This window comes from Tamandua tetradactyla, chromosome 3, assembly GCF_023851605.1.
Source record: "Tamandua tetradactyla isolate mTamTet1 chromosome 3, mTamTet1.pri, whole genome shotgun sequence".
NCBI classification, from domain to species: domain Eukaryota; kingdom Metazoa; phylum Chordata; class Mammalia; order Pilosa; family Myrmecophagidae; genus Tamandua; species Tamandua tetradactyla.
In genome coordinates this window covers 128,859,482-128,885,097 of record NC_135329.1, presented here as the reverse complement: position 1 = coordinate 128,885,097, position 25,616 = coordinate 128,859,482, and the positions used below count along the sequence as shown (strand labels likewise).

Below are 25,616 nucleotides of genomic sequence, written 5' to 3'. Positions count from 1 at the left end.
ATGATTCAATATCTTCCTGCAGTGACACCACCCGAAGTATCGCCAGGGATTGCAATCCATGAGAACTATTTCACATGACATGACTTAAAATAACTCAGATACTTCCCCATTTTAATTTATATTTTTTATAGTATTAAAATTTTACAATCCAATCTCTAATGGCATTTTATCATTGGCAATGAATTGTTATATGAGTCATAATAAACTATAATGTTATCAAGACTATGAATAACAAAATGATCAGTGATGGAGCCAACATTTGTTGGTACATCAAATAAAAGTAAATTTAAATTATAAATAGAAAAACAATTTAGGCCAATGACAAACTGAATGTCTACAGATAACTCAATTGAAAAGCATCTCCTAAATAATATGTAACATCCCCAAATTAATAATGCTAACATAGCCCCAAAAGATTTCGATACTTTCGCTCAACTATTAAATTAACGAATTGAGAAAAATCTGAAAGTTGTGTAACCTTTTACCTGAGACCAGCAAGCACCTGGATAGCTGTTCTCTCTGTGACTTGGGGCCTGATATTCTCACCCTGAAAGAACACTGTCATTTCTAACCACTGGCATCTAAAAGATCTGCCAACTGCTATCATCACTTACTGACAGCATTCCAAGCCCTAGATGCAAGTATCCTTAAAGTTTTACTTCCTTTTCTCTATTTGCAGCTATGTGTAGCCACAGTTTGGCCTCGAGACCATTATTTAATACTCCAAATATTTCTAGTCCACTGGTGTTACGTTTTACGTCCTTGCAGGAAGGGTACTACAAAACTGTTTAACACAGTGAAGGTATAATTATCTCCCAATGTACCTGAAGGCGTGAAGGCAACTTCCTAAAGTGGCAAAAAATTCCATGGATATTTGTGCTCTGAAATAACCCCACAATAATCTCACTTTCTCTTCCAATTAAGACTGAAAATAAAGTATTCATTTCAGAATTAAACAAGGTAGGGTCTTACAGCTTGACCAAAATAGGAAAAAAAAAAAACCATTATATTATAGAGTTTCTTAATATTTCTAACATTCAGGTAAGGGACTGGACTTACCTGATGGTTGGCATCATCCAGGGTAGGAACACTCCCTATTTAAGTCGATCTCTGGTCAACAATATGGAAATTACTCAGTTTAAAAATTAGCAATAATTTGATTTTAAAAATCAATTTAAGTGAGTTTTCAAAATTTTAAATTAAACTACTTTTTCAATTTATATAGCTCAGAAAAGAAAATTACAATTCTGATTTAATATAAGACTTAATCCAAATACTTAAGGCCATACAATTGCTAAAGTTTTAGTAAACTAAGTTTAGTAGTTTCTTTAAATTTAAATTATGCTAGAGCCATTCACAGAATTTAGTTTTGTTTATTCAGCATATAAATGCAGCAATAATGTACATGATTTGCTTTACTGATGGTATATAAGCTGCTGTTAGTTTCTTCTTCCCCTCTCTTATGCTTTCCATCACAACCTCTTCTTCCTTATTTCAATCTAAAAACAGTATAGGTAAAAATTAAGATAACTGGATATAGGTTTCCCCACTTTATAATCATTAGTATAACATTTATGACACCAAATGCAGCACACTCTCCTTTTATAAAGTCGGGGCAGAGTGGGGATGGAATGTACTTTGGTCAAAATATAGTTTATACTATTTTCAATTGTGAAGGATAATCAGATTAAAAACTTCCTCTCTTCAAATATCTGTAACAAACAAAATAAAATGACCCTAACCTATAAAAATAGGCCTGCAACTTTTGTGTGCTATATTTCTAACCAAAAGGTTTCTGAAGCAGGTAAAACTATGTGTGCAACCAATCATGTATATACAATATCCATATAAATAAATGGTTATTTCAATTTTTAATGCAGCAGAGAAACTAAATTTGCTTTTACTTTCTAATCTTCACATCCAGTTAAATAAGCATGTGTTAGACTCTACTGTAATATGATACTGTTGCATAATAAAAGTTTCCTATTGGCATTTACAAAATCTCCCAATATCTCCACAGTGTTATTGGACACAAATTAAGCTTCTAAATTAGAAAAGTCCACTGATGAAGGATATACCTAGACAACAATGCAGCAATCAAAATACACAATTTTTCCTCTAGCAGAAAAATTTTTTCCTCTATTTTTCTTTCTCTTGGATCTTTTACTAAAAGACTCTCATCTCTTCAATGCCTGTGATTCACACAAAGTAGATGTCGGAAAACAGCTGACTTGATGGACAACCGACTTATTTTCCTGAATCTGATACAAAATAACCATGTGCAGAAGGTCTTAGAGTATACTTAATTTTCAAAGCAAACTGTGTCAGATAAAAGCACACAAAGTATGCTTCTCCAACATCTTATAATATTTATTGTGGCCATATGTTCTCATTGTCCTGTTGTCATTATCCACAACTATTTGTCAGGCACCAAAAATGAAGATATTTCTTTAACAACATAACTACACTAAAAAAGAGAAACACTTCTACTTTTCTTTTTAAAATGCAAGAATATAAGTCCAATTCTTAAGAAACATCATCTGCCAAAACTCTGCTTTTCTTTATTAAGGAAAATAAAATTTGACCAAAAATAGATATTAATCATAATCGATTTTACACATAAGTGAATTACCATTCCTTTAAAGTTGTAGGGCTGCATTTATTTTTGCAGCCAAACTCAGTATCAAAAAGAGAAAGAGCTGCAACCCCACTAATAAATTACATCTTGAAATGGACGTGGTTGTGGTGTCCCTGAGTTACTTCTAATGGTAATTGACACGCCCTGAATTTAACTGTACCAGACAGTTCTATCTGTCCCATCGCTGACCAAACACTGCTTCTCTGTTTCTATTCATTATGTATTATATGAGGTCTAACCACAGTCCAGTATGACAAGTAAAAAAGAAAATTACAATTCCTATGACAGCAAAGTGATGCATACAAGATCTCTGTTGCAGTACACCCCCGTTCACGAGCACTAACTGATATTCTTTGATAGAGCTGAAACATGTTGGCTACATGCAACCTCATCACTCCAGGAACCTTCGGCCCCTCGTTCCTGCAGGTTTTCAGAAAAACCTCCTAAAAACGAGGCACTATCGAAACCTTGTAAACCAAACTTAGAAAAAAGCCTTGTGCAATGATCAATAACCTTGGCTACATCACCATCAGACGCAAATCCACGGACCTGGAGACCAATGCAGCAAAGACCCAGTCGAAAGGCCAGTGGTGCCCAGCAGATCTGCCGCGCTTCCCCCGCGCCGCCCTCTCTGCCGCATGGAACGAGGCAAAAGGAGGAGAGGAACTGAGCGAGCCTCACCAGCTCCGAAGATGCTCCGGTGACCTCTGGCAGCGTGACTAGAGCTGGGCCGGGAAGGCACTAGAGAAGCCGCGGCAGGCCGAGAGGACTCTGCCCCTGGTGCATTCCTTGCATTCCTGCACAATGTGTCGCCAGCCGAGGAGTCCGCGGCCTCATTCCCCTACCCCACCCCCCCCGGACACACACACCTGCCTACTGCTGCGCCCCGCGGCTGCCGCGGCGCCTCCAGCGCCCGCGCTCGCTGTTTGTCGCACTCCGCCAACACGCAGCCAAATCCCGGCCCCGCTGCCCGCCCCCTGGCTCCCCGAGTAGGGGGGAAAGGCAGAGGGCGGGCCGCCAGAGCGGTGGGTAGGGACACCCGATCCACCAGAGGGGTGCCGCAGCTCTGCTCTAACTCTTGGCAAGGAGAGGGGGAAGCGGCGGCGCAGAAGAGCAGCCGGGGAGACTCAGGGCTGAGGAACCAGGAGGGGTGGAGCGTGAGGACGCGCGGCAGGAGAGTGGGGCTTAGTGGACAGAGGGGGTGGTGGGGTGGTGGATAGGAGTGCCGGACAAGGGGCAAACCCGAGGCCGTGCAGGCAGCAGGGGCGTGGGAGGATGTGGAGGGGGCCAGGTTGCGGTATACAGGATAAGAGGGATCAAGAGACGGCCCCTGAGCTGAGGAAGGAAGGCGCCCCGGGGTGCCGGGGGCGCGGGGTGGCGAGCCAGGAGGGCGGGAGCGGGGAAGCTGCCGAATTACAGGTCCGGGAGAGAGCCGGCACCGCGACCAAGTTCGGAGGTAGGGACTCTGGAACCTAAAAGGCCAACGTGGGGAAGGGTCGTGCGCGGTATGCAGGGAGAGCCGGGGAGAGTAATCGCGGAGAAAAGCAAATGGAGGGTGAAACTTGTGCGCTCGCCGGGGGGAGGGGAGTAGGCAGGCGAGTGCGGGCAGGAACACGAGGCGGGGCAGGAAAGCCGAGGCGGCCGGGAGGCGGTGGGGATGGAGTAACGGGAGGGAAGCGCCGTCCCCCTCCGCGCCCTGGGAGGCAGGTCCCGGCTCCGGCTTGAGGGGGCGAGGACCCGGACTCTCGAGGGCAGGAGTCTCCGCGCCCGCCCGCGAGCCCGCACACTTACTTTCCAGGTTAAGCAGCGGCCGTCGTCGCTCCGGGGGTCAGAGACATAAGCGCGGAGTGGTCGCCGCTGCGGCACCCGAAAAAATTACAAAAGTGCAGTGGCCGCGCGGGTGCCCGCCCCTCCCTCCCCCACCCGCCCCCTGCCCCGGAGAGGCTCTCCCACCACCCCCGGCGGCGGCGGTGGCCAACTTGCCCCTCTACCCAGTGCCCATGGTGCCGTCTCCGCGGCCGGCGTCGACACGGACTCAGCCCCGGAGCCCCCTCTACTGCCCAGAGGCCGCCGCCGCCGTCGCCCGCCCAGCCACCAGCCCGCCTGCCCAGCCGGCCCCGGGCTCCCGGGAACGTCAGCACGCTGCCGTCTCCGGACAGGCTCCCCGCCAGCCCTATTGGTCGGGAGAAGAAGACTGGCCCTCCCATTGGCCCGGCCCTCATATTGAACAGGCCAATGGGAGCTGCGGTTTCAGGTTGCCATAGAGACCGATGCTGTTAAGAGCAAGAGGGCCTGGAGAAGGTGGAGTGAGGTGAAGGTGTCTCAGGCAAGGGAAGGGGTGAGGTAAAGTAGTGGAGGGGAATTCCGGGCAAAGGCTCAGAAATCTGGCTAGGTAATGCTTTGCCTCCCTGTCACCCTCTACCGTGCATGGTAGGGTTTGTCCCGGACGTCAAAGGCAGGCACTGGGAACCGCTATACGTATCCTTGAGGCTGAGAGCCCAGAAGCGGGCATTTCACTTCTCTTGGGCCTTGGTAGACCCTGAGGTTATACTCTTTGACCTTTGACTCTTGTGCAGCTTCTGCTTCTCCAGGTGAGTTTGCACCTCATCCCTTAAATTGATGCTTCCTTCTGATATCAGTGATCTACCTGAATTCCACTTATTCCCGACCACGCCCCCTTCCCTGGGGGAGAATCTTGCTTCCAAATTTTGGGTCTTCAAACTTATAGAATATCTAAAGGACACTCAAAAGAGGATTTACTTTGGACACCATTTTGATAAGGAAACAGGGTGGCTCCTGAAATTGTGTGTTGGTGCCAAAGGGTGAGCACACCTTTTCTGGTTTCCCCAAACACAAACCTTTAATTTTCTCACTGAAAGATTGTTAAACACCCAGCTGTGTGTGCATTCTGCATCATGAGCTTGGCAGGTGCATGTTTTTTCCCCTAAGAGGTTACAGGTTGGGAAAAGACAGATGACACAGTCAATTCTTCCTGCCTTCTGACTATTTTACAAAAAGAAAAAAAAATAGATTATGGTTATATGGATTTTGTTTTGTGGATTTTTTCAGTTTATCTCTAAATTTGATTTTTCTTAAATGACCCGAGGCATTGAATCAGAAATTTTGAGACTTCATACCAAGTCCTTTACTTCCTTCATTTAAAGTTACTGTGCTAATTTTTCAATATCATTTTTAAAAATAATGTTCATAATTAGATACCACCTATTAAAATGGGACTTCATGACTTTATTAGGCTTTTTTAAGCAATATATTGCTCCAGCATATAGCTACAGATATTCTTAGGTTCCTTCTTTTGGTGATTTTGCCATTTTTATATTAATCTCTTTAGTAACAAGACTATGCTTATGTTAGTTTCTGTCCTGTTGGAAGGACCACACTCTGTAAAAAACTGACAGGCTTTTGTAAATAAGAAACATTTTATTGAGAGAAAAAGATTAATGTATGTGTAAGTTAGACATCAGTTACATATTTTAACTACTGTCCTGAATTTTGAACCAGGGGATATTATTTGCTACTGTTTCTATCTTACTGTAATTTAAGACTACAAAAATATAATCCAAGATAAAGTGTGTTAATACAGTACCTTGTCTGAGGAAAACAACTCTCCACAATTTGTAGTTGAATCTGAATTTAGCAATTCTGTACAAGGTTGAACCAAGGAATAAATCAGTTGAACATGTGAATGTTCTCCCGCCCTTTTCAAGAATTGGGAAGGGATCAGCAGGGGCCAGGAAGTATTGTCTCATGCCATGCCATCATGGAAATTAACTCATGCTTTTGTTTCTTCTGTCTTTCTCTCTCTCTCTCTCTCTCTCTCTCTCTCTCTCTCTCTCTCTCTCTCTCTCTCTCTGTGTTTAGAGAATAGAAAAAATAAAATGCAGTTTTTTATAAATAAGATACATTTTAATGTACTGACAGAATAGCAATGATTTGGGTTTTAATAACACTAAGTAAATGGAAAATGTGTCTAATACAAAGAGAAAATGGGTATTTATTTTTCTCTTCCCTTAGGCTAACAAGCAGAAAATAGTTGATTAATTTTTTTACTTACATCATCTTTTCTGTTTGTCTTTATCTAAGATCACAGGTTTGTTGAGTATTTTGATACTGTGTACTTCATATTTTAAATGATTAAAATGTTAATAAAATCCACCATGAATAATGTTGCCTGAAATTAAGTTGTCACTCAACATTTTTTTTGTAATTGTTACATTCCATTGAATGGTTTCTTTTCAACTTGCTCCTGTACTACCAAGCATTGCTGGAAAAAGTTACAAAATCATTTAGTTCTTCTAAAGGTTCAGACTGTCTAGTCTTGGCTGGGTCCTCACTGACTCCCCAAATCCCTTCCATAATCAAGTAGGGTGATTTGCTAGCACATGATCTGGAATACTTTTACCAAACCTGTCCTGTTTCTGCTCTTCTCAAGTCCCTTCTGCACTCAGCCTTCTTCCAGTGATCCTTCTCATACTTGACTGAGATTATTCCAGGCATCCACCCTGAAGTTCCTCAACTTCAACTTTCCTAAACCTCAGTCTTAATTTTCACGTTGTCACCTCTGACTGCCTTGAAGGATACAAGGGGATTTCATGAGGCTTCTACTGTTCCACATCCCATGTAATTTTCACACTTGAATACAGCTGAAATTATTCTGAACAGTGTGCTCTTTCTCCTCGAAATCCTAGCTCATTTTGTCAATCAAGTTTTCTTCTACGAAAATGCCTTTTACTTGCAAGTTACAATGCCCAAATTTCAGTCTTCCAGTGAAGAGTGGGAAACCCTTGTCTCCCATCTTGAATATCTATAAAAATGCAAATGACCTTCTTAAAAAGAGGAGGCATTTGTCCTAATAGCCACAACACCTTGGTAGGCCTGGTGGCTGGGAATTAGGAGTGTATAGAGAATCCTCTAAGATCAGGCTGACTGTGGGGTGGGGCTCTAGCAACATTATAAAGACTGAAGAGGTTTGGTGTATACTCTGTCCTCAAGAACAAAAGTAAATAGCAGAAATGTAACTGAATTTTCAATTACCATCTTAAAATTCAACCTGAACCCTTATAGGATTATGAAAACTATCATTTTCCAATGTTTATTTTCATACTAGCCCATAATGTTTAGTAAGTTATGTAAATTTAGTGAATTCCTTTAAATGAATGGCACAAGCAGCCATTAAAGGTGAAGCAGGAACACTGTCCTCTCTTTCTTGGGTGTCTGTGGAGATGAGAGTAGTAAAAATAAAAACTCCAAAAAGTACACTGATTATGATAATTTTTTTAATTAGACAAGTTGTAGGTTTATAGGACAATCATGAAGAAAATATAAAGTTCCCATATACTCACCCCTTCACAAACACAGTTTTCCTACTATTAACATTTTGCGTTATTGTTGTATCTTTATTACAATTGAGGAAACAAATTATGATTATTATTGACTACAGTCCATAATTTACCTTAGGGTTCATTGTACGTGTTGTAGAGTCCTATGTTTTGTTTTTTTTAATTCTAGTAACACTGATACAACCTAAAATTTCCCCCTTGGAACCACGTTCAAATATTTAATTCAGTGGTGTTAATTATATTTACCCATCAGCACCATCCATTATCAAAACTTTTCCATCATTCCAAACAGAAACTCTGTATTGCTTAAGCATTAACTCCCCACTCCATACCCCCACTCCAGTTCCTGGTAGCCTGTATTCTAATTTCTTACTCTGAATTTGCTTATTCTGATTGTTTCATATCAGTGAGATCATACAATATTTGTCCTTTTGTGTCTAGCTTATTTCACTCAACATGATGTCTTCAAGGTTCTTCATGACTTCATCACAAAAGTAAAATGACAACCCGGCATGATTTTTCTGTAAACCTACAACTTCTCTAATAAAAAAAAAAAAACACAACCTACAGAAAGGGAGAATTTATTTGGAAACCATGGATCCAGTAAAGAGTTAAGAGAATATATATATTTAAATCCTATAAGTAAACCATAAAAAAGCAACCCAATTTTAAAAATGGACAGGAGACTTGCATAGAGATTTCTCTAAAGAAGATACATAAATGCCTAAAAAGCACATGAAAAGATGATCAAGGTCATCAGCCATTAGGGGAATGCAAATCAAAACTAAAATGAGATACTTTTTCACATCCATAAGAATGGCTACTACTAATAAATGGAAAATAGCAAGTGTTGGAGAGGATGTGGAGAAATAGGAACACTCATTCATAGTTGATTAAAATGTAAAATGCTGCAGCTGCTGTGAAACAGCCATTTGACAGTTCCTCAGTGTTCTAGTTTGCTAGCTGCCAGAATGCAACACACCAGAGATGGATTGGCTTTTAATAAAGGGATTTATTTTGTTAGTTCTTCAGAGGAAAGGCAGCTAACTTTCCACTGAGGTTCTTTCTTACGTGGAAGGCACAGGATGGTCTCTGCTGGCCTTCTCTCCAGGCCCCTGGGTTCCAACAACTTTCCCCGGGGTGACTTCTTTCTGCACGTCCAAAGGCCTGGGCTGAGCTGCGAGTGCTGAGATGAGGAATGCCAAACTGCTTGGGCTGTGCTATGTTGCAGTCTCTCATTTAAGCACCAGCCAATTAAGTCAAACGTCCTTCATTGCAGCAGGCACGCCTCCTAGCCGACTGCAGATGTAAATCAGCAACAGATGAGGTTCACGTACCATTGGCTCATGTCCTGTCCGCAGCAACAGAACTAGGTACGCTCACCTGGCCAAGTTGACAACTGAATCTAACTACCACACTCAGCAAGTTAAGTGTAGAATTACTATGTGATCTAGCATCCCAATTCTAGGTATAAATCAAAAGAATTGAAAGCTGGGACTTGAGCAGTTATTTGCATACCTGTGTCCATTGTGGCGTTACTCACAGTTGCCCAAAGTGGAAACTACCCAAGTGTCCCTCAACAGAAGAGTGGATAAACAAATTGTGGTATGTACGTACAATAGAATATTATTTGGCCAAAAAAAAGTAATGAAGTCCCAATCCATACAACAACATAGATGAACTTTGACATTTGTTTGATTGTTTAAAGAGGAATAGTAAAACAGAGGCAGGTGACACATGAGGGAAAGAGATCATGGGAATGAGCTTGGGCCTGAGAAGGGATGCTAGGGCTTAATAATAGTTCTGCACAGGTGGCTTCAGGATTGGCTGTGCCCCACCCCCAGGCCTATTCTCTGAACATGCAAATCCTTCCCATTACCTTTAAAATTTTTTCTGCAAGTTGCTTCATCCTATCCCTCTCTGGAAGGGGTGATTTTTTCCTTGTTGTATTGCAGCACTTGACAGTATTTATCCCATGATGTAGATATTTTTACATATGCTTTCTCTTGCAGAAGACAGAGAGATGACTGTCCTGGTGATGACTATACTGCCTATGGTGACTTCAAGTAATGAAGTGCCTCCAACATTTGAAAAAGTCAATGTTCATTAATTTTATATAGTCCTTGGAAGAATTTGACTTCCAACAATGAGAAATTGTACTCAATACCATTGGAAGATAATTAGAAAAAGATGAAAGTAGAGATTCAGTATGGGAAAGTGAATGAAGGTAGAAAGCAAAGCAGAAGAGAGATTTTTTGGCAAGTGGCCTCCAAAGAGAGAAAACCCAGAACTCATTCCCCTTAGGATATGAGAGAAGGGCCTGTGTGAGAGGGATTGGCTGCATGTGCTTTGGCTTGAAGTTATCAAGGCTTAGGTGACAAAACTCTGTATGTGGGGCAAGTTTAAATTCAGCTTTGCCAAGCAGGTTAAACAAGTTACCTAACTTTTTTTTCCCCATCTGGAGCATCCAGTCTACTCTGTCACTTGGAACATGATAAGATCGTGAGAATTTAACAACTTCATAAAATCAGAGTGGCATAAAACATCTGGTATATGTAGCAGGCACGTTTCCTAATACATATATCCATAGTCCCTGAAGGAGGCAGCCCTGCATACCTCATGACCATGTATCTAGTCTTGGCATCAGACCCTGTGGATATTTGACTGAAAGGTAGCTAATCTCCTGGCTGACTATTGACCTGTAACTATTCTAGTCACATTCTTCTGGGAATTTGGAATTAAGAGAACAAGTGAGCCAGAGAGAGCAATGCCTTGCTCCTGATGTTTTCTGTGTACTAGTTCTTCCCATGAAGCCAGAATATACTTCATTTCTTATTCCATGGACTTCTGTTTCTTATAGTCACCTGGATTGTTTTTTTAAAAACCTGGCTTGCCTTTAGTAAGTGTCTGTACCTTGCAACAAAAACCCTTAACTAAAATGTTTTGCATATATTTTGCAACAAAATAAAATATGTATTATAATCATCTTGGATTATGAAGAGGGACAGCCTAAACATTTCTAAGAATCAAGTAATAGAAAATGAATTAATTGTCCAGTACCAAATTTTGCCAACCTAAGTTGATGAGCTTTACTTCATTTAGTTCATTGTCTGGTTCCTCTACTACCGCCACCCTAAAGTCCTGTATTCCTCAAATATCAGTTTTCCTCCTTTGCAATTGCAGACAAGAGAAAGAGAGTGAAGGACAGAACTTAGAGAAAGTGAACAATATTTTTACTTTTTCAGGATAGAATTATTTTGTGAAACCATTGGAATGATAAAACATATTAAAGCATATTTATAATATAAATATATATTGATAAATAAGAATAAGAAGACATATCAGAGGCATCAGTGGTACCACAACACAGGGGAAACAGATTCTGAAATTTAAGTTCTCACAATTAAACAAAAACCTCTCAGTAGGAAAATAAGGTTCAACCCAAGATTGCTACTACATTTTATCTAAAATATCCAGTTCTCAGTAAAAAATTATGAAACGTGAAAAAGCAGGTAAGTATGACCCATATTCAGGAAAATAAGCAGTCTAAAAACACTAACTCTAAGTGGACTCAGTTGTTGGATTTAGTAGACAATTAAAACAGCTATTATGAATATGCTTAAAAACTCAAAAGAAAAAATGACAACAAAGATGGACTCAATAGAGAAATAGAAACTATGAAAAAGAATGAAATGGAAATTCTGAAGTTGAAAACTATAATAACCAAATTGAAAATGCATTACATGGGATCCACGGCATATTTGTGATGGCAGAACAATGTGTTAGCAAACTTGACGATAAAGAACAACAAAAATTAACCAATCTGAAGGACAGAAAAAAAGATTGAAGAAAAGGGAACAGAGCCTCAGATAACTGTGGGACAGCATGAAGTGTATTCATATACATGTGTTGGGTGTCCCAGAAAGAAGGGAGGGTATAACAGTATAGGAACAACATTTGAAGAAACAGTGGGCTAAAACTTCCCAAATTTGATGAAAAACATTAATCTACAAATCCAAGAAGCTCAGCAAACCCCAAATAGAATAAATACAAAGAGAGCCACACAGCATACATTGTAAGTAGAGTATTATAATGCCAAAGACAAAGGGAAAAGGTTTAAGCAGTAAGAGAATAAAGACTCATCATGTACAAGTGAACCACAATAAAATTAACAGGTGACATCCCATCAGAAACAAAGGAGACCAGAAACAAAATAACCTGTCCATCCAGTAAACTGTCCTGCAAATATGAAGGTGACAATAGATGCAGAAAAAGCAATTGAAAAGATCCCAAATCCGTTCACAATAAAAAAAATAGCAATGAACTAGGAATAGAAGATGTGTTAGTTAGGGTTCTCTGGAGAAACAGGAGATATTTTTAAATGAGATTTATAAAGGTATCTCATGTAATCGTGGGAATTGAAGGGTCTAGAATCTGTAGGGCAGGCTGTGAAGCTGGCAGCTCCAATGAAGGGTCTGGACGAACTTCACAGGAAAGGCTCACTGGCCGAAGAAGCAGTGAAAAAGCCTCTCTTCTTCTTTAAAAGTCTTCAACTGACTGGATTATATCATATTATTGGTGGGAGACATGCCTTAGTTGATCGCAGATGTAATCAGCCACAGATGCAATCAACTGACTGATGATTTAATGTACCAGCCTTCTCGTTTATCAACCAGCCATGAAATATCCTTTCAGCAACAGTGAGGCCAGTGCTTGGCTGACCAGACAACTGGGCATCATCACTTCACCAAGATGACCCCAGAACCTAACCATCATAGGAGGGAACTTTCTTATGCGATCAAGTACATCTATGAATCTGTATCTAGTGTCGTGGTAAAAAACTGAATGCCTTCCCTCTAAGATTAAGATTGAGAACAAAATAAGAATGTCCATTGTCTTATAGTCAACATTTTTCTGGAGGCATGTACATACCACAGTTTGTTTATATATATATACACCCCCTCCCTCAAAAAAGAATATGATACCTAGGAATACATTTTAGAAAAAAAATCATAAGATGTATAATCTACAGATTTGATTCTATCCCTATCTAAATCCCAGAAAGCTTTTTTTTGTAGAAATTGATATTAATCCTAAAATGGAAATACACAGGAACTAAAATACCAAAAACAATTTTGAAAAAGGCAAAACAATTAGTAGGAGGAATTACATTATCCAATTTCAAAACTATACCAAAAGCTACATTATTAAATGAATACAGTATTGGCATTAGGATAGCCAAATAATTTAAATAAATCAATGAAATAGAATAGAAAGTTCAGAAATTATCCCTTATATTTATGATCAATTGATTTTCAACAAAGAGAACAAGGCAATTCAATGGAGGAAAGGAGTTCTTTTCAAGAAATGTTCCTAAGATAATTAGATATCCGTATACAAAATAATGAATCTAGATCCTTGCACTATACACAAAAATTAACTCTATGAATCATAAACCTATGTCTAGGAGCTAAACTTATAAAACTTCTGGAATAAAATGTAGATAAAAATCCCTGTGACCGACTTCCGGAGAAAATGGCGGCTTAGTAAGATGCGCGGGTCTTAGTTCCTCCTCCAGAAAAGCAACTAAAGAAACAGAAACAATACGAAACAGCTCTCGGAGCCACGACAGAGACCAAAAAGACAGCGTACCCCATTCTGGAACGGCTGAACGGGCAGGGAGAATCCGCTGCGGTGAGATACCCGAGGGGCGCGCGTTTTCCCGGCCGGGGCAGCTGGCGACTGGGGTCCCCTTCACGCACGTGGCTCCCTGGTCTGACTGGGAACATTGGATAGCGGGGCCCTCCTGCCACGCTTGGCGTCTCGGGCCAGCTGGGCAATTTGGACCGGCACTCCCCCAAGCCGCGGCGGCCGGCGACCCCCCCCCCTCCACGCAGGGTTTCCCGGGCCGACTGTGAGATTCGGATTGGCAAGTTAAAGGAGCCACAGCATCTTTTACTGGTGAGCCCCGCAGACAGATGAGCGCCACAAGCGCCACCTACTGGGCAGGAAAAGAAAAACAGAGCCCAGAGATTTCACAGAAAAACCTTTCAACCAGCGGGTCCCACACCCAGGGAAATCTGATCAAATGCCCAGACACCAGCAGAAAATAATGGATGACGCTTGGAAAATTGAAGCTATGGCCCAGTCAAAGGAACAAACCAATAGTTCAAATGAGATACAGGAGCTGAGACAACTAATGCTGAATATACGAACAGAAATGGAAAAACTCTTCAAAAACCAAATCAATAAATTGAGGGAGGACATGAAGAAGACATGGGCTGAACAAAAAGAAGAAATAGAAAATCTGAAAAAACAAATCACAGAACTTATGGGAGTGAAGGACAAAGAAGAAAAAATGGAAAAAACAATGGATACCTACAATGGTAGATCTAAAGAGACAGAAGCTACAATTAGTGACCTGGAGGATGGAACATCTGAATTCCAAAAAGAAACAGAAACTAGGGAAAAGAATGGAAAAACTTGAGCAGGGGATCAGGGAACTGAATGACAATATGAAGCGGACAAATATACGTGTTGTGGGTGTCCCAGAAGGAGAAGAGAAGGGAAAAGGAGGAGAAAAACTAATGGAAGAAATTATCACTGAAAATTTCCCAACTCTTATGAAAGACCTAAATTTACAGATCCAAGAAGTGCAGCGCACCCCAAAGAGAATAGACCCAAATAGGCGTTCTCCAAGACACTTACTAGTTAGAATGTCAGAGGTCGAAGAGAAAGAGAGGATCTTGAAAGCAGCAAGAGAAAAACAATCTGTCACATACAAGGGAAACCCAATAAGACTATGTGTAGATTTCTCAGCAGAAACCATGGAAGCTAGAAGACAGTGGGATGATATATTTAAATTACTAAAAGAGAAAAACTGCCAACCAAGACTTCTATATCCAGCAAAATTGTCCTTCAGAAATGAGGGAGAAATTAAAACATTTATAGACAAAAAGTCACTGAGAGAATTTGTGACCAAGAGACCAGCTCTGCAAGAAATACTAAAGGGAGCACTAGAGTCAGATACGAAAAGACAGAAGAGAGAGGTATGGAGTAAAGTGTAGAAAGAAGGAAAATCAGATATGATATATATAATACAAAAGTCAAAATGGTAGAGGAAAATATTATCCAAATAGTAATAACACTAAAAGTTAATGGACTGAATTTCCCCATCAAAAGACATAGAATGGCAGAATGGATTACGACCCAGCAATACCACTGCTAGGTATCTACTCAAAGGACTTAAGGGCAAAGACACAGACGGACATTTGCACACCAGTGTTTATAGCTGCATTATCTACAATTGCAAAGAGATGGAAACAGCCAAAATGTCCATCAACAGACGAGTGGCTAAACAAACTGTGGTGTATACCTATGATGGAATATTATGCAGCTTTAAGACAGACTAAACTTATGAAGCATGTAGTAACATGGATGGACCTAGAGAATATTATGCTGAGTGAGTCTAGCCCAAAACTAAAGGACAAATACTGTAAGGTCCCACTGATGTGAACCGACATTCGAGAATCAGCTTGGAATATATCATTGGTAACAGAGACCAGCAGGAGTTAGAAACAGGGTAAGATAATGGGTAATTGGAGCTGAAGGGATACAGACTGTGCAACAGGACTAGATACAAAAACTCAAAAATGGACAGCACAATAATACCTAAGTGTAATGTAACTATGTTGGAATACTGAATGAAGCTGCACCTGAACTATAGTTTTTTGTTTGTTTGTTTGTTTGTATCTTTTGTTTTTGTTTTTTTCTTTATCCTTTTTATATATATATATATTTTTTTTATTAGTATTATTATTTTAATTCTCTTCTCTATATTAACATTCTATATCTTTTTCTGCTGTTTTGCTAGTTCTTTTCCTAAATCGATGCAAATGTACTAAGAAATGATGATCATACATCTATGTGATGATACTAAGAATTACTGAGTGCATGTGTAGAATGGAATGATTTCTAAATGTTGTGTTAATTTCTTTTCTTTTTTTTGATTAATAAAAAAAAAAAAATCCCTGTGACCTTGGTCTAGGCAAAGATTTCTTAGATATGACAACAATATCATGATCCATAGAAGTAGAAATTGATAAATTGAACTTCATAAAAAATAAAACTTTTTTTGTCCTTTAAACGACACAGTAAGAAAATAAAAAGACAAGTCACAGACAGAAAAAATATTTGGAATTCACATATCTAATGAGATACTTGTATCTAGAATATATATATAAAGAACTTCTAAAAATCAAAATTAAGAATGCAAGCAACTCAATTAAAAAATGGGCAAAATATTTGAATAGACATTTCACCAAAAATATATACAAATGGTTAATAAGCACATGAAAAGATGTTCGACATCATTAACCATTAGGGAAATACAAATTTAAACTGCAAGAACTACCACTACAAAACCCCTAGAATGGGTTTCATACAAAAGTTTGACAATGCCAAGTCTTGACAAGAATGTGGAGAAACTAGAACTTTCAAATTGCTGATTGGAAAGCAAAATGGCTTACCCACTTTAGAAAATTGTTTGAAAATGTCTTAAAAGTATAAACAGTCTTACCTTATGATGCAGCAATTCTTCTTCTAGGTATCTACTCGAGAGAAATAAAAATATATGTCCACACAAAGGCTTTTACATGAATAATAGTGATATTATTTATAAAAGCCCCAAATAGGATATAATCCAAAATAGCTGTCAATTTATGATTACATAAATAAAATGTGGTACAGTAAAATATTATTCAGCAATAAAATAATGAACTACTGATATTTTCTGACTCTAAAACATTATGCTAAGAGAAGAAAAAGTCAGACACAAAGGCCAAATATTGTGTCATATCATTTATGTAAAATGTCCAAAAAAGAACAAAATATGTAGAGATAGAAAATTGATCAGTGATTGCCTGGGCCTGGAATGGGAGGTTTGAATGCAAGTGGATATGAGAAATATATGAAGTCAGTTTTGCACTTCTTTAATTTGGATTTGCATTTCCTTTTGTGGTTTCTATTTTAGGTGTCATAGTCCTTAAAACAAACATGGGAAGAAACGACCTTAAAATATGATTTAGATACTTACTTGGCAGGGGAGATACCATGACCATGTAGGTGGTTTTCCCAGGGCGAGGCTTATCCATTGCACTCCTGCGATTTCCCCAAATGTGGGAAACTCGACTACATAATTTGTGGTAGTGGGGGCCTGCATTTGCGCTCTCCCCTGGTAAAAAAGAAAAAAAAAGGGGGAAAAATATGATTTAGATTCTTTCTCTGAGGCAGTAGTTAACTAAGACTTTTGAGGCAATGAAATATTTTCGATCACATAACTCTCACTAAAATTTATTAGAATTAATACAAATTGATAATTTCTATTATAAATAAAACTGTTTTATTAATATCAATTTTAAATTTAAATATTAACTTTATCTTTTTCTTGTCCTTATAAATTTTTATATGAGTATGTTTTATAGTTTAGATTTTGCCACACAATATTATACTTATAGAATTTTAAATAAATAATTTTGGAATTGTGTTAGTTAGATTCAGTTGTCAACTTGGCCAGGTGAGCATACCTGGTCTTGTTGCTGCGGACATAAGCCAATGGTACGTGAACCTCATCTGTTGCCAATTACATCTGCAGTCAGCTAGGTGGCGTGTCTGCTGCAATGAGTGATGTTTGACTTAATTGGCTGGTGCTTAAATGAGAGAATGCAATGTAGCACAGCCTAGCAGCTCAGCATTCCTCATCTCAGCACTAGCAGCTCAGCCCAGGCCTTTGGAGATGCAGAAAGAAGTCACCCTGGGAAAAGCTGTTGGAACCCAGGGGCCTGGAGAGAAGACCAGCAGAGACCATCTTGTGCCTTCCACGTAAGAAAGAACCTCAGTGGAAAGTTAGCTGCCTTTCCTCTGAAGAACCAACAAAATAAATCCCCTTTTATTAAAAGCCAGTCCATCTCTGGTGTGTTGCATTCTGGCAGCTAGCAAACTAGAACAGGAAGTATGCTCTCAAAAATGTCTAGTATTAGAAGGGTATGATAAAAAATTATTGTAGATCTCGGTTTTACTTGAATATATAGATAATGTTCATTCTTTTCCCCTTATTTTTGTTTGGTTGTTTGTTTTTGTTGTTTTAACTATTTTATTCCTCTTCTGCTATCTCAGGTATTATATTCCAAGCATTAGCTTTTTTTTTTTTTTACTGTTTTCCTTGTCTTGAGGCTTACTTAGATTACTTGCCTTCAGTAAGTCACATTTCAATCTCTAACATCATCAGAAACACTTATCAGTATTGTGATCCATCCCGATAAAGGCCAAAGAAGTCTAAAGTAGTATTCTTCTGATACATCCAAATGATGTGGACATGAGACGTGAATAACAAAAATACAATTTAAAGGAAGCCCCAGAAATTGTTATAAAGTAGAGAATTTAACAAATGAAAAATATCCATTCAAGCAGAATTAATGTATTTTACGGTGAATAGAAAATCTGATTTCAATCCTAGGCCTTCAATGATTTACTATTTGGCCTTGGGAACTTATTTTTTCATTGCCTTTGTCCCACATCCATGAAAATGAAGCTTAATGTACTCCATTTCTCATAAACATTAATTATTAACTGTTAAACTTTAAAAATTTAAACTATGTAAACTTCTGAACTTTTAGTATAGGTATGCTAACTGTACCTGTACCTTAATATAAACATGAGGATGTTTGGTATTCAAGAGTTTATTTCAGATAAAGCCTCCTCATTTCTATGTTACATCAACTTTTTCTTTTTGCTTTCCTTCTATTCATTAACAGGTTAAAAAAATTAATGTAACAAAATACAATAGATAACTTAATTATTAGTATTTTACAAATCAGTCCTCCCTTTTTTGAAGCCACTAGAAACAATTTACTCATAGACTTATATTAGATGCTTTGTTATAATATCATTGGTTAGTATATTTAAATTTAATATCAGTTTTCTAAAATTACAGAACCTTAGCTCTGGAAAGAACTTTAGAGATTAAAAGCCAGCATTGAAACTGGTCATATAACTCTCAGCCTAGGGCTTTTTCACAAAACTTTAATAATATTCCTAACACAAAGAGGAGATTAATAACATCTACAAATGTCACTCTGTGTGTGTGTGTGTGTGTGTGTGTGTGTATGAGAGAGAGAGAGAGAGAGAGAGAGAGAATAACTTTTCTAAACTAAAATAATGCCAATTTTAAAAATTTTATAGGGACAAAACAGAAGAAAAATAATTATACAGTTATACCAAGAATTCTTCTCCTTTCATTTATAAATGACTTCTTTATCTGTACTGCTTTTGTACAATATTATTTGACTTTTTAGAAGATGGTAGCCTAAAGTATTTTGTATTTAATGTTCAGTTACTTTTTATGTTCTTGAAATTATGTTGCAACCCATTGACTACCACTTATGTGTTCCAAAACCAGGCAGACTGTGTGTTGAAGAGCCCTGAGCTCAAAGTCAGAAAGTCTGGTTCCTAGCCTTGCCTATGTAACTTGCTTCAAGTCTGGGACAAAGCACTGAATTCTCTGGCACTGTGTTTATTGACCTGTAAAATGGATCAGTCAAACTAAAATTTTTTCTGGGCCTTGGTTAATTTGTATATAAAATGAATCACTGCATGATCTCATTCTAAATCTTGGTTTTGTTTTCCTTTGAAAGAATTTAATCAAAAATGTTTATAACTTTTTTACAAAGTAGATCCACCACTTTTTCTTTTTCCTTGTCTTTGACCACATTTCTTCCTTCCTTCCTTCTACTCTTTTTCTTTGCCAAAATCTGCCTCTCCCTTTTACTCCCACTTGTATCTGGCCTTCATTTCTCTCCCTAGGACCTTATTCTCCCTTGCCTTAACAAAATCCTCCCTTTTGCTTACTGAAAAAACAAAGTAAAACAAAAAATAAAAGAAATAACCACAAAAGAATTCTGCTGCTATGCTTATGAGTTCCAAGTTCAGACTGATTAAGTTTGCATCTGGTATTTGCCAGTTTGCAGTTGTGTGGTCTTAGATCACAGTTTCCTTATCTAAAAAATGGAGATAGTATAGCAGTTACCCAAACGTTATTGTGAGTAAAAATAGATAAAGCTCTTAGAATTGTGCCCTGTACCTAGGAATTGCTCAATAAATGTTGGCGATTATTTTACTCTTTGTATAGACCCTTCTTAAATGCTAGTCCCTTCAGCACAGGCTGGGAGAGGAAAGAATAAAGTTGAAGCAGTAGAACAGCCCTGAGCAAATGGAATGTTGTATTCTACAGTCCAGGACATTTTGCCGCAAACACTTTTATTCCCTACCCTGCTAGTTCCCCACTGTTTTGCTGGGATGTAAGCCTTTAAAGCCATGATGAAGAGGAAGACTGGGATAATGTTCCTTTAATTTGCAGGAATAGCTACCCATGGCAACTTTTTTCCCAAGCAAATTTTCTGTTTGAAATGCAATTTCTATGTTTTTCTGTCATAGTTCTGATCTGGCATGCCATAATTATTATACTTTAAGATATCAAAGAAAAATCACAAAAATTGTCTTTTGGGTAGGCCTATTTATATAATATTCCATTTGAGAACCTGCTCTGCAAAGAAATGTTCTTAGCAAAAAATGTTAATTGATGAAAACGTTTCTTTGCTAACGTTCTGAGGAAAGCAATCTGTTCTTAGTTCTTTCAACCACAAAAACAGATTTAGCCATTACTGAACAAAAGCCAATTATTTATTTTCAATATTTCCTTTAACAAGCCTTTATTTTTGATAATGGGGCTCTGTTTCTATTCTTTATCAAAGCAGGTTTTTAAAATATAACAGCCCTTCTAATAAGGAAAAGGCAGTCAAAGGTAATGCAGGACTTCAGTTTGGGTACAAAGTATATTTTCTACCTCAATATTTAAGTATTTTATTTTTAAAGAGGGGTATGGATATCCATTTTGATTAAATAGTTCCATTACACCTACTGTGTTCTGTAAGTGATCATAGCAAATATTTCGAGTAGAAATGAAGCACTGAAAAGATTTTCTTTGATATGGAGCCAAATTTCTGCAATAGAGAATTATAATATTGCATGTACTGAATGCACATAGTTGTTGAATGTGGATAAACCAATGTGTATTTTATTTTTCCCTCACACACTTCTAGGATGAAAAGGAAACATGATATTAAACAATATTAATAAAGGACCAATTAGTACATGTGCTTTTTCTGGTCATAAATATTTTGTTTGAAGCTCAAAAATAAATATATAAACAAAAATATGAATTAAAATTCCTAAGCTGTAGATGTCATATAGCAAAGAATTTGGCTTTTTAATAAAATGTCTTTGACATATTTATTTCATGTTTTCAACATATTTATTTCATGTTTTCAGCATATTTTATTACTGACATCAGAGAAAAATCCACCTGTTGCATGACCATGTAAAAAATCTATAGACCTCTCAAAATGTTAGACAACTACATTCCATGATTATTTTTGCAACTTTTAAATGAGATTTTCTGATATATATCATCATAATTTTACATGACTATTTAGTTCAGATGTTTTTAATACAACTAATTCTGAGGATCTCTTAATTTTTTCTTATGTATTATACATGTAGATTTTTGTAGTTAAATTCAACAAATTGGAAACTACAGAAATGAAAATCCCATTTTTCCGTTGACTCAGAGAAAGGATGTTGAAAACCTTCCTAGCTTGTCCAAATACATGATTCTATACTAATCCACCCACCTCAGCATTATATCAATACTTCAGAATCTGTTTTAAGCTCTCTTTTCAGGTAGTCTGTGGTCTGTTTTTCATATAGTCAACACCTTATTTTAAAGTGTGCTGAATTTTATTCTTAATAAGCTATTGAACAGCCATCCTGTAAGAATGACATATTAGCAGCCAATATGTCAAGGAAAAAGGAGGAAATTATTTGTCCAGATTCTTCACTAAAGAAGATATATAAATACCCAGTAAACATATGAAAAGATGCTCAACTTCTCTAGTCAACAGGAAAAGGCAAATTTAAATCACAATGAGATAACATTATACACGCATCAGAAAAACTAAAAAAATATTGACAATACCAAGTGTTGACAAGTACCTCCTTTTTCCCCGTTGTTTGTCTTAAAATTGAGACATATGTTCTTCATATATTCTGAATGGAAGTTCTTTGGTATATATATATATATATATATATATATCTCAAATATTTTATCCTACTGTTTCACTTGCAGTTTAAGTTTCTGTATAGTGTCTTTGAAGAGCAAAAGTTTTAATTTTGATGAAGTCCAAGGTCTTTTTTTAAAATGACTTATAATTTTGCTATTTTTTCGAGATATCTTTGCCTACTCAAAAATCATGAAGATTTCCTCCCATGTTTTCTTCTAGAAGTTCTGTAATTAGCTATTAGCTGTTAACTTAATTTTTGCATATAGTAGGAGGTAAGGTTTGAACATAGTATATTCCTCCATTTATTTAGATCTTCTTTAATGTCTCTAGGAGATATTGCACAGTTATTAATATACAAGTCTTGAATGTATATTGTTAAATTAATTCCTAAGTATTTCATAATTTTGATGGTGGATTAAATGAAACTTTTAAATTTCATTTTCCAATTGTTCATTGCTACGGCATAGAAATACAATTGGCTTTTATATAATGCCCTTCATCCTGTGACATTGCTAAAGTCACATATTAGTTCTAGTAACTTTTAAAAAAGATTACTTAATATTTTCTATGGCACAGTTATGTTGCCTGTGTATAAAATAGTGTTCGTTCTTTCTCTGCCTTTTGTTTCATTTTTCTTGCCTTATTTTACTTGCTAATATGCCAAAACAATGTTGGGTAGAATTGTTAAGGGAGACATCGCTGCCTCATTTCTGATCATGAGTGGAAAGCATTCTATCTTTTACCAGTCAGTATGATGTTACCTGTAAATTATTCATAAAGGTCCTCTGCCAGGTTGAAGAAGTACCTTTGTGTTTTTAGTTTGTTGGAAAGTTTAATCATGATTTGATGTTGAACTTTGTCAAATGATTTCTGTACCTTTTAAAATGTTTTTTCTTCCTTATTCTAATAATATCATTAATAAATTGATATCCAAATGTTAAACTAACATGACATTCCTGAGATAAACACCACCGGGTCAAGTGTATTACCGTTTACTTGTAGTGTTGGATTAAATTTGCTGATTATTAAGGAGCATTGTGTTTTTGTTCCTGAGGAAAATTGCCATTATTGGCATTTACCTTTATTTCCTTGGGTTTTTTTTTTTTTTTTTTTTGGCTTTGGTATTAGGATAATACTAACCTTATAAAAAGATTTGGAAAGTGTTTTGTCCTCCTTTAGTTTCTGAAAGTTTTTTTAGGATTGGTGTTATTGATTCCTTAAAAGTTTAATAAAATTTACCAGTGAAACCATTTGGGCCTAACATTTTCTCTTTGAAAATTTTAAAATAATTAATGTAGTTAATTTAATAGAGATAAAGCTATTCAGATTTTCTATTCTTCTGGACTCATTTTTGGTAATATATGACATTCAAAAATTTATACATTCCATCTATGTTGTTTACTTTCTTGACAAAAAGTTGATATTTTAATGTATTCCCTTATTATCCTTTCAGAGTGTATATATTCTTAAGTAATGGCCCTTCTTTTATTCCTGATATTGATAATTTGTATATTTTTCCATTTTTCTTGATTGGTCTATCTAGAGGTGTATGAATTTTGCTGATCTTTAAAAAACGTTTTGGTATCATTTATTTTTTTAATTGCTTATTTTCTATTTTAGTGGTTTTCAAACTGTAGCCCACTCCCTATTTTTCTAAATAAAATTTTATTGTAACATAGCCATTCCCATTTATTTAACTATTGTCTACTGCTGCTTTTGTACTACAACAACAGATTTTTAGTTGTAGCAAAACCTATGGTTCCTAAAGCCTAAGATATTTACTATCTGGCCTTTTTACTATGCCTGTTCTGTTTCATTGATTTCTGCTCTTATCTCTTTTATTAAGCCTTTTCCTTACTTTGGTTTTAGTTTGCTCTTTTCTTTGATTTCTAGCTTCATGAACTGAAAACATATAGCTGATTTGTACCTATCTTTTAAAAATAAGAACAGTTCAGTTTATAATTTTTCCCGTAAGTTTTAAGTGCATTGCACAAATTTTGATATATTATGCTTTTATTTTTATTTAGCTGAAAATATTTCCTAATCTCCCTCAAGGTTTCTACTTTGACCCCTAGGTTATTTAAAAATGTGTTGTTTATATGAAAAAGCCAACTGCCCTTCAACCGATGTATACATAAACAAATTGGTGTGTGTGTGTGTGTGTGTTTGTGTGTATGTGCAATGGACTACTACTCAGCAAAACCAGGAAAGAAATATTAATAGACATAATAAGGATGAAAAATCCATGAAATTAGACAAAATGAAAGACCCCACACACACAAGAAACGCATACTACATGATTCCATTTATATAAAAGTCTAGAAAATTATCAACCAATCTTTAGTAATACGAAGTTATTTTCCTGGGGATGGAGGTACAGAGACAGACATGAGGGAATGATTACAAAGGTCACAAGAAAATTTGAAGGTGATGGATGGTTTTGTTGTCTTGATTGTGATGTTAATATCATGGGTATTTGCATATGTCAAAACTTGATTTTCCACATATCTGTACGTTATTTATTTCTAATTTGACTCTGTTCAGAATTTGATTTTTACATATATAATATCAAGCCCTATGCTTTTTCTAAAATGTATTTTAAGGCCCAGCATACAGTTTATTTTGGTGAATGTTTCCCTTGTAATTGAAATCCTACTACTGTTAGGTGCAGTGTTCGATAAATGTCAATTAGGTCAAGTTGGTTGATAGTGCTCGTCAAATCTTGTATGTCTTTACTGATTTTCAATATATTACTTGGAGAGGAATGTTTAATTCACAGCTATAAATGTATTATTTATTTATTCTTTGTTATGCCTATTTTTGTGTCATGTATCATAAATATTTTGCCTCACTCTTCTGTTTCTTCTCTCACCATAATATCCCTGACCTTTGGTCTCCAGCCACACTGACTATCTTTCAGTTCTTGGAAGATGCAACCTTCTTGCCGTAGGAGCTCAGCACCTTGCTTTGGAATGCCTTTCCTACCTCAACTCGTAATTTTCTCTAAGTTGATCCCTATTTATCTATAGATCTTAGTTCATGTCCTTTCCTGAAGGAAAGCTTCTCCTTTTCTTTAAATATGCTATATGTACTTGCATAAAATCCATTATGTCACTGCTGTCTCCCACTGTATATATGCTTCATGTCCCCAGCACTAGACACTGGATAAATGTCTGTTGAATGAATGAGTGAATTAGTCAATGATTGCCTTTTATTTTTATAGAATCATGAAAATGATAGATGATAACTGAAAATTTTGTTGAGCTTTTCATGAATTATTGCCTAATGTGCAGCATCATTTCATATACTCTGAATATGATAGTTTTTTATAGCCTTTTAAAATGAGGCTCATATTTCATTGAAAATAATAGCACAGAATTTAATTTCAAGTGAACTTTCATCATTAGGGAAAATTCCTATTTTTCTTTGAAAGATTCACCCCCTGGT

The 25,616-nt window shown here is 37.1% G+C and overlaps 2 protein-coding genes and 1 pseudogene across 19 annotated transcripts in view; 2 read left to right on the top strand and 1 right to left on the bottom strand.

The window, feature by feature from the left end:
• Positions 1-4,551, bottom strand: part of PKP4 (plakophilin 4) — a 291,835-nt gene extending 287,284 nt beyond the window's left edge. For 4 of the 10 annotated variants that reach the window (XM_077153908.1, XM_077153909.1, XM_077153910.1 and 1 more), the window contains exon 1: positions 3,188-3,307. In XM_077153908.1, the coding sequence (XP_077010023.1) occupies positions 3,188-3,278 (91 nt within the window). In that variant the 5' untranslated portion in view covers positions 3,279-3,307. The other 6 variants (XM_077153916.1, XM_077153917.1, XM_077153913.1 and 3 more) reach the window with 5 other exon arrangements.
• A 242-nt stretch (positions 4,552-4,793) lies between these two features.
• Positions 4,794-25,616, top strand: part of CCDC148 (coiled-coil domain containing 148) — a 354,676-nt gene continuing 333,853 nt past the window's right edge. For 3 of the 9 annotated variants that reach the window (XR_013172775.1, XM_077153904.1, XM_077153905.1), the window contains exon 1: positions 4,795-5,229. The gene's annotated coding sequence lies outside the window, so the exon portion shown is untranslated. Of the gene's footprint in view, positions 5,230-25,616 lie in introns of all 9 variants that reach the window. The other 6 variants (XM_077153903.1, XM_077153907.1, XM_077153902.1 and 3 more) reach the window with 4 other exon arrangements.
• On the top strand, positions 17,082-17,230 carry LOC143678480 (U1 spliceosomal RNA; annotated as a pseudogene).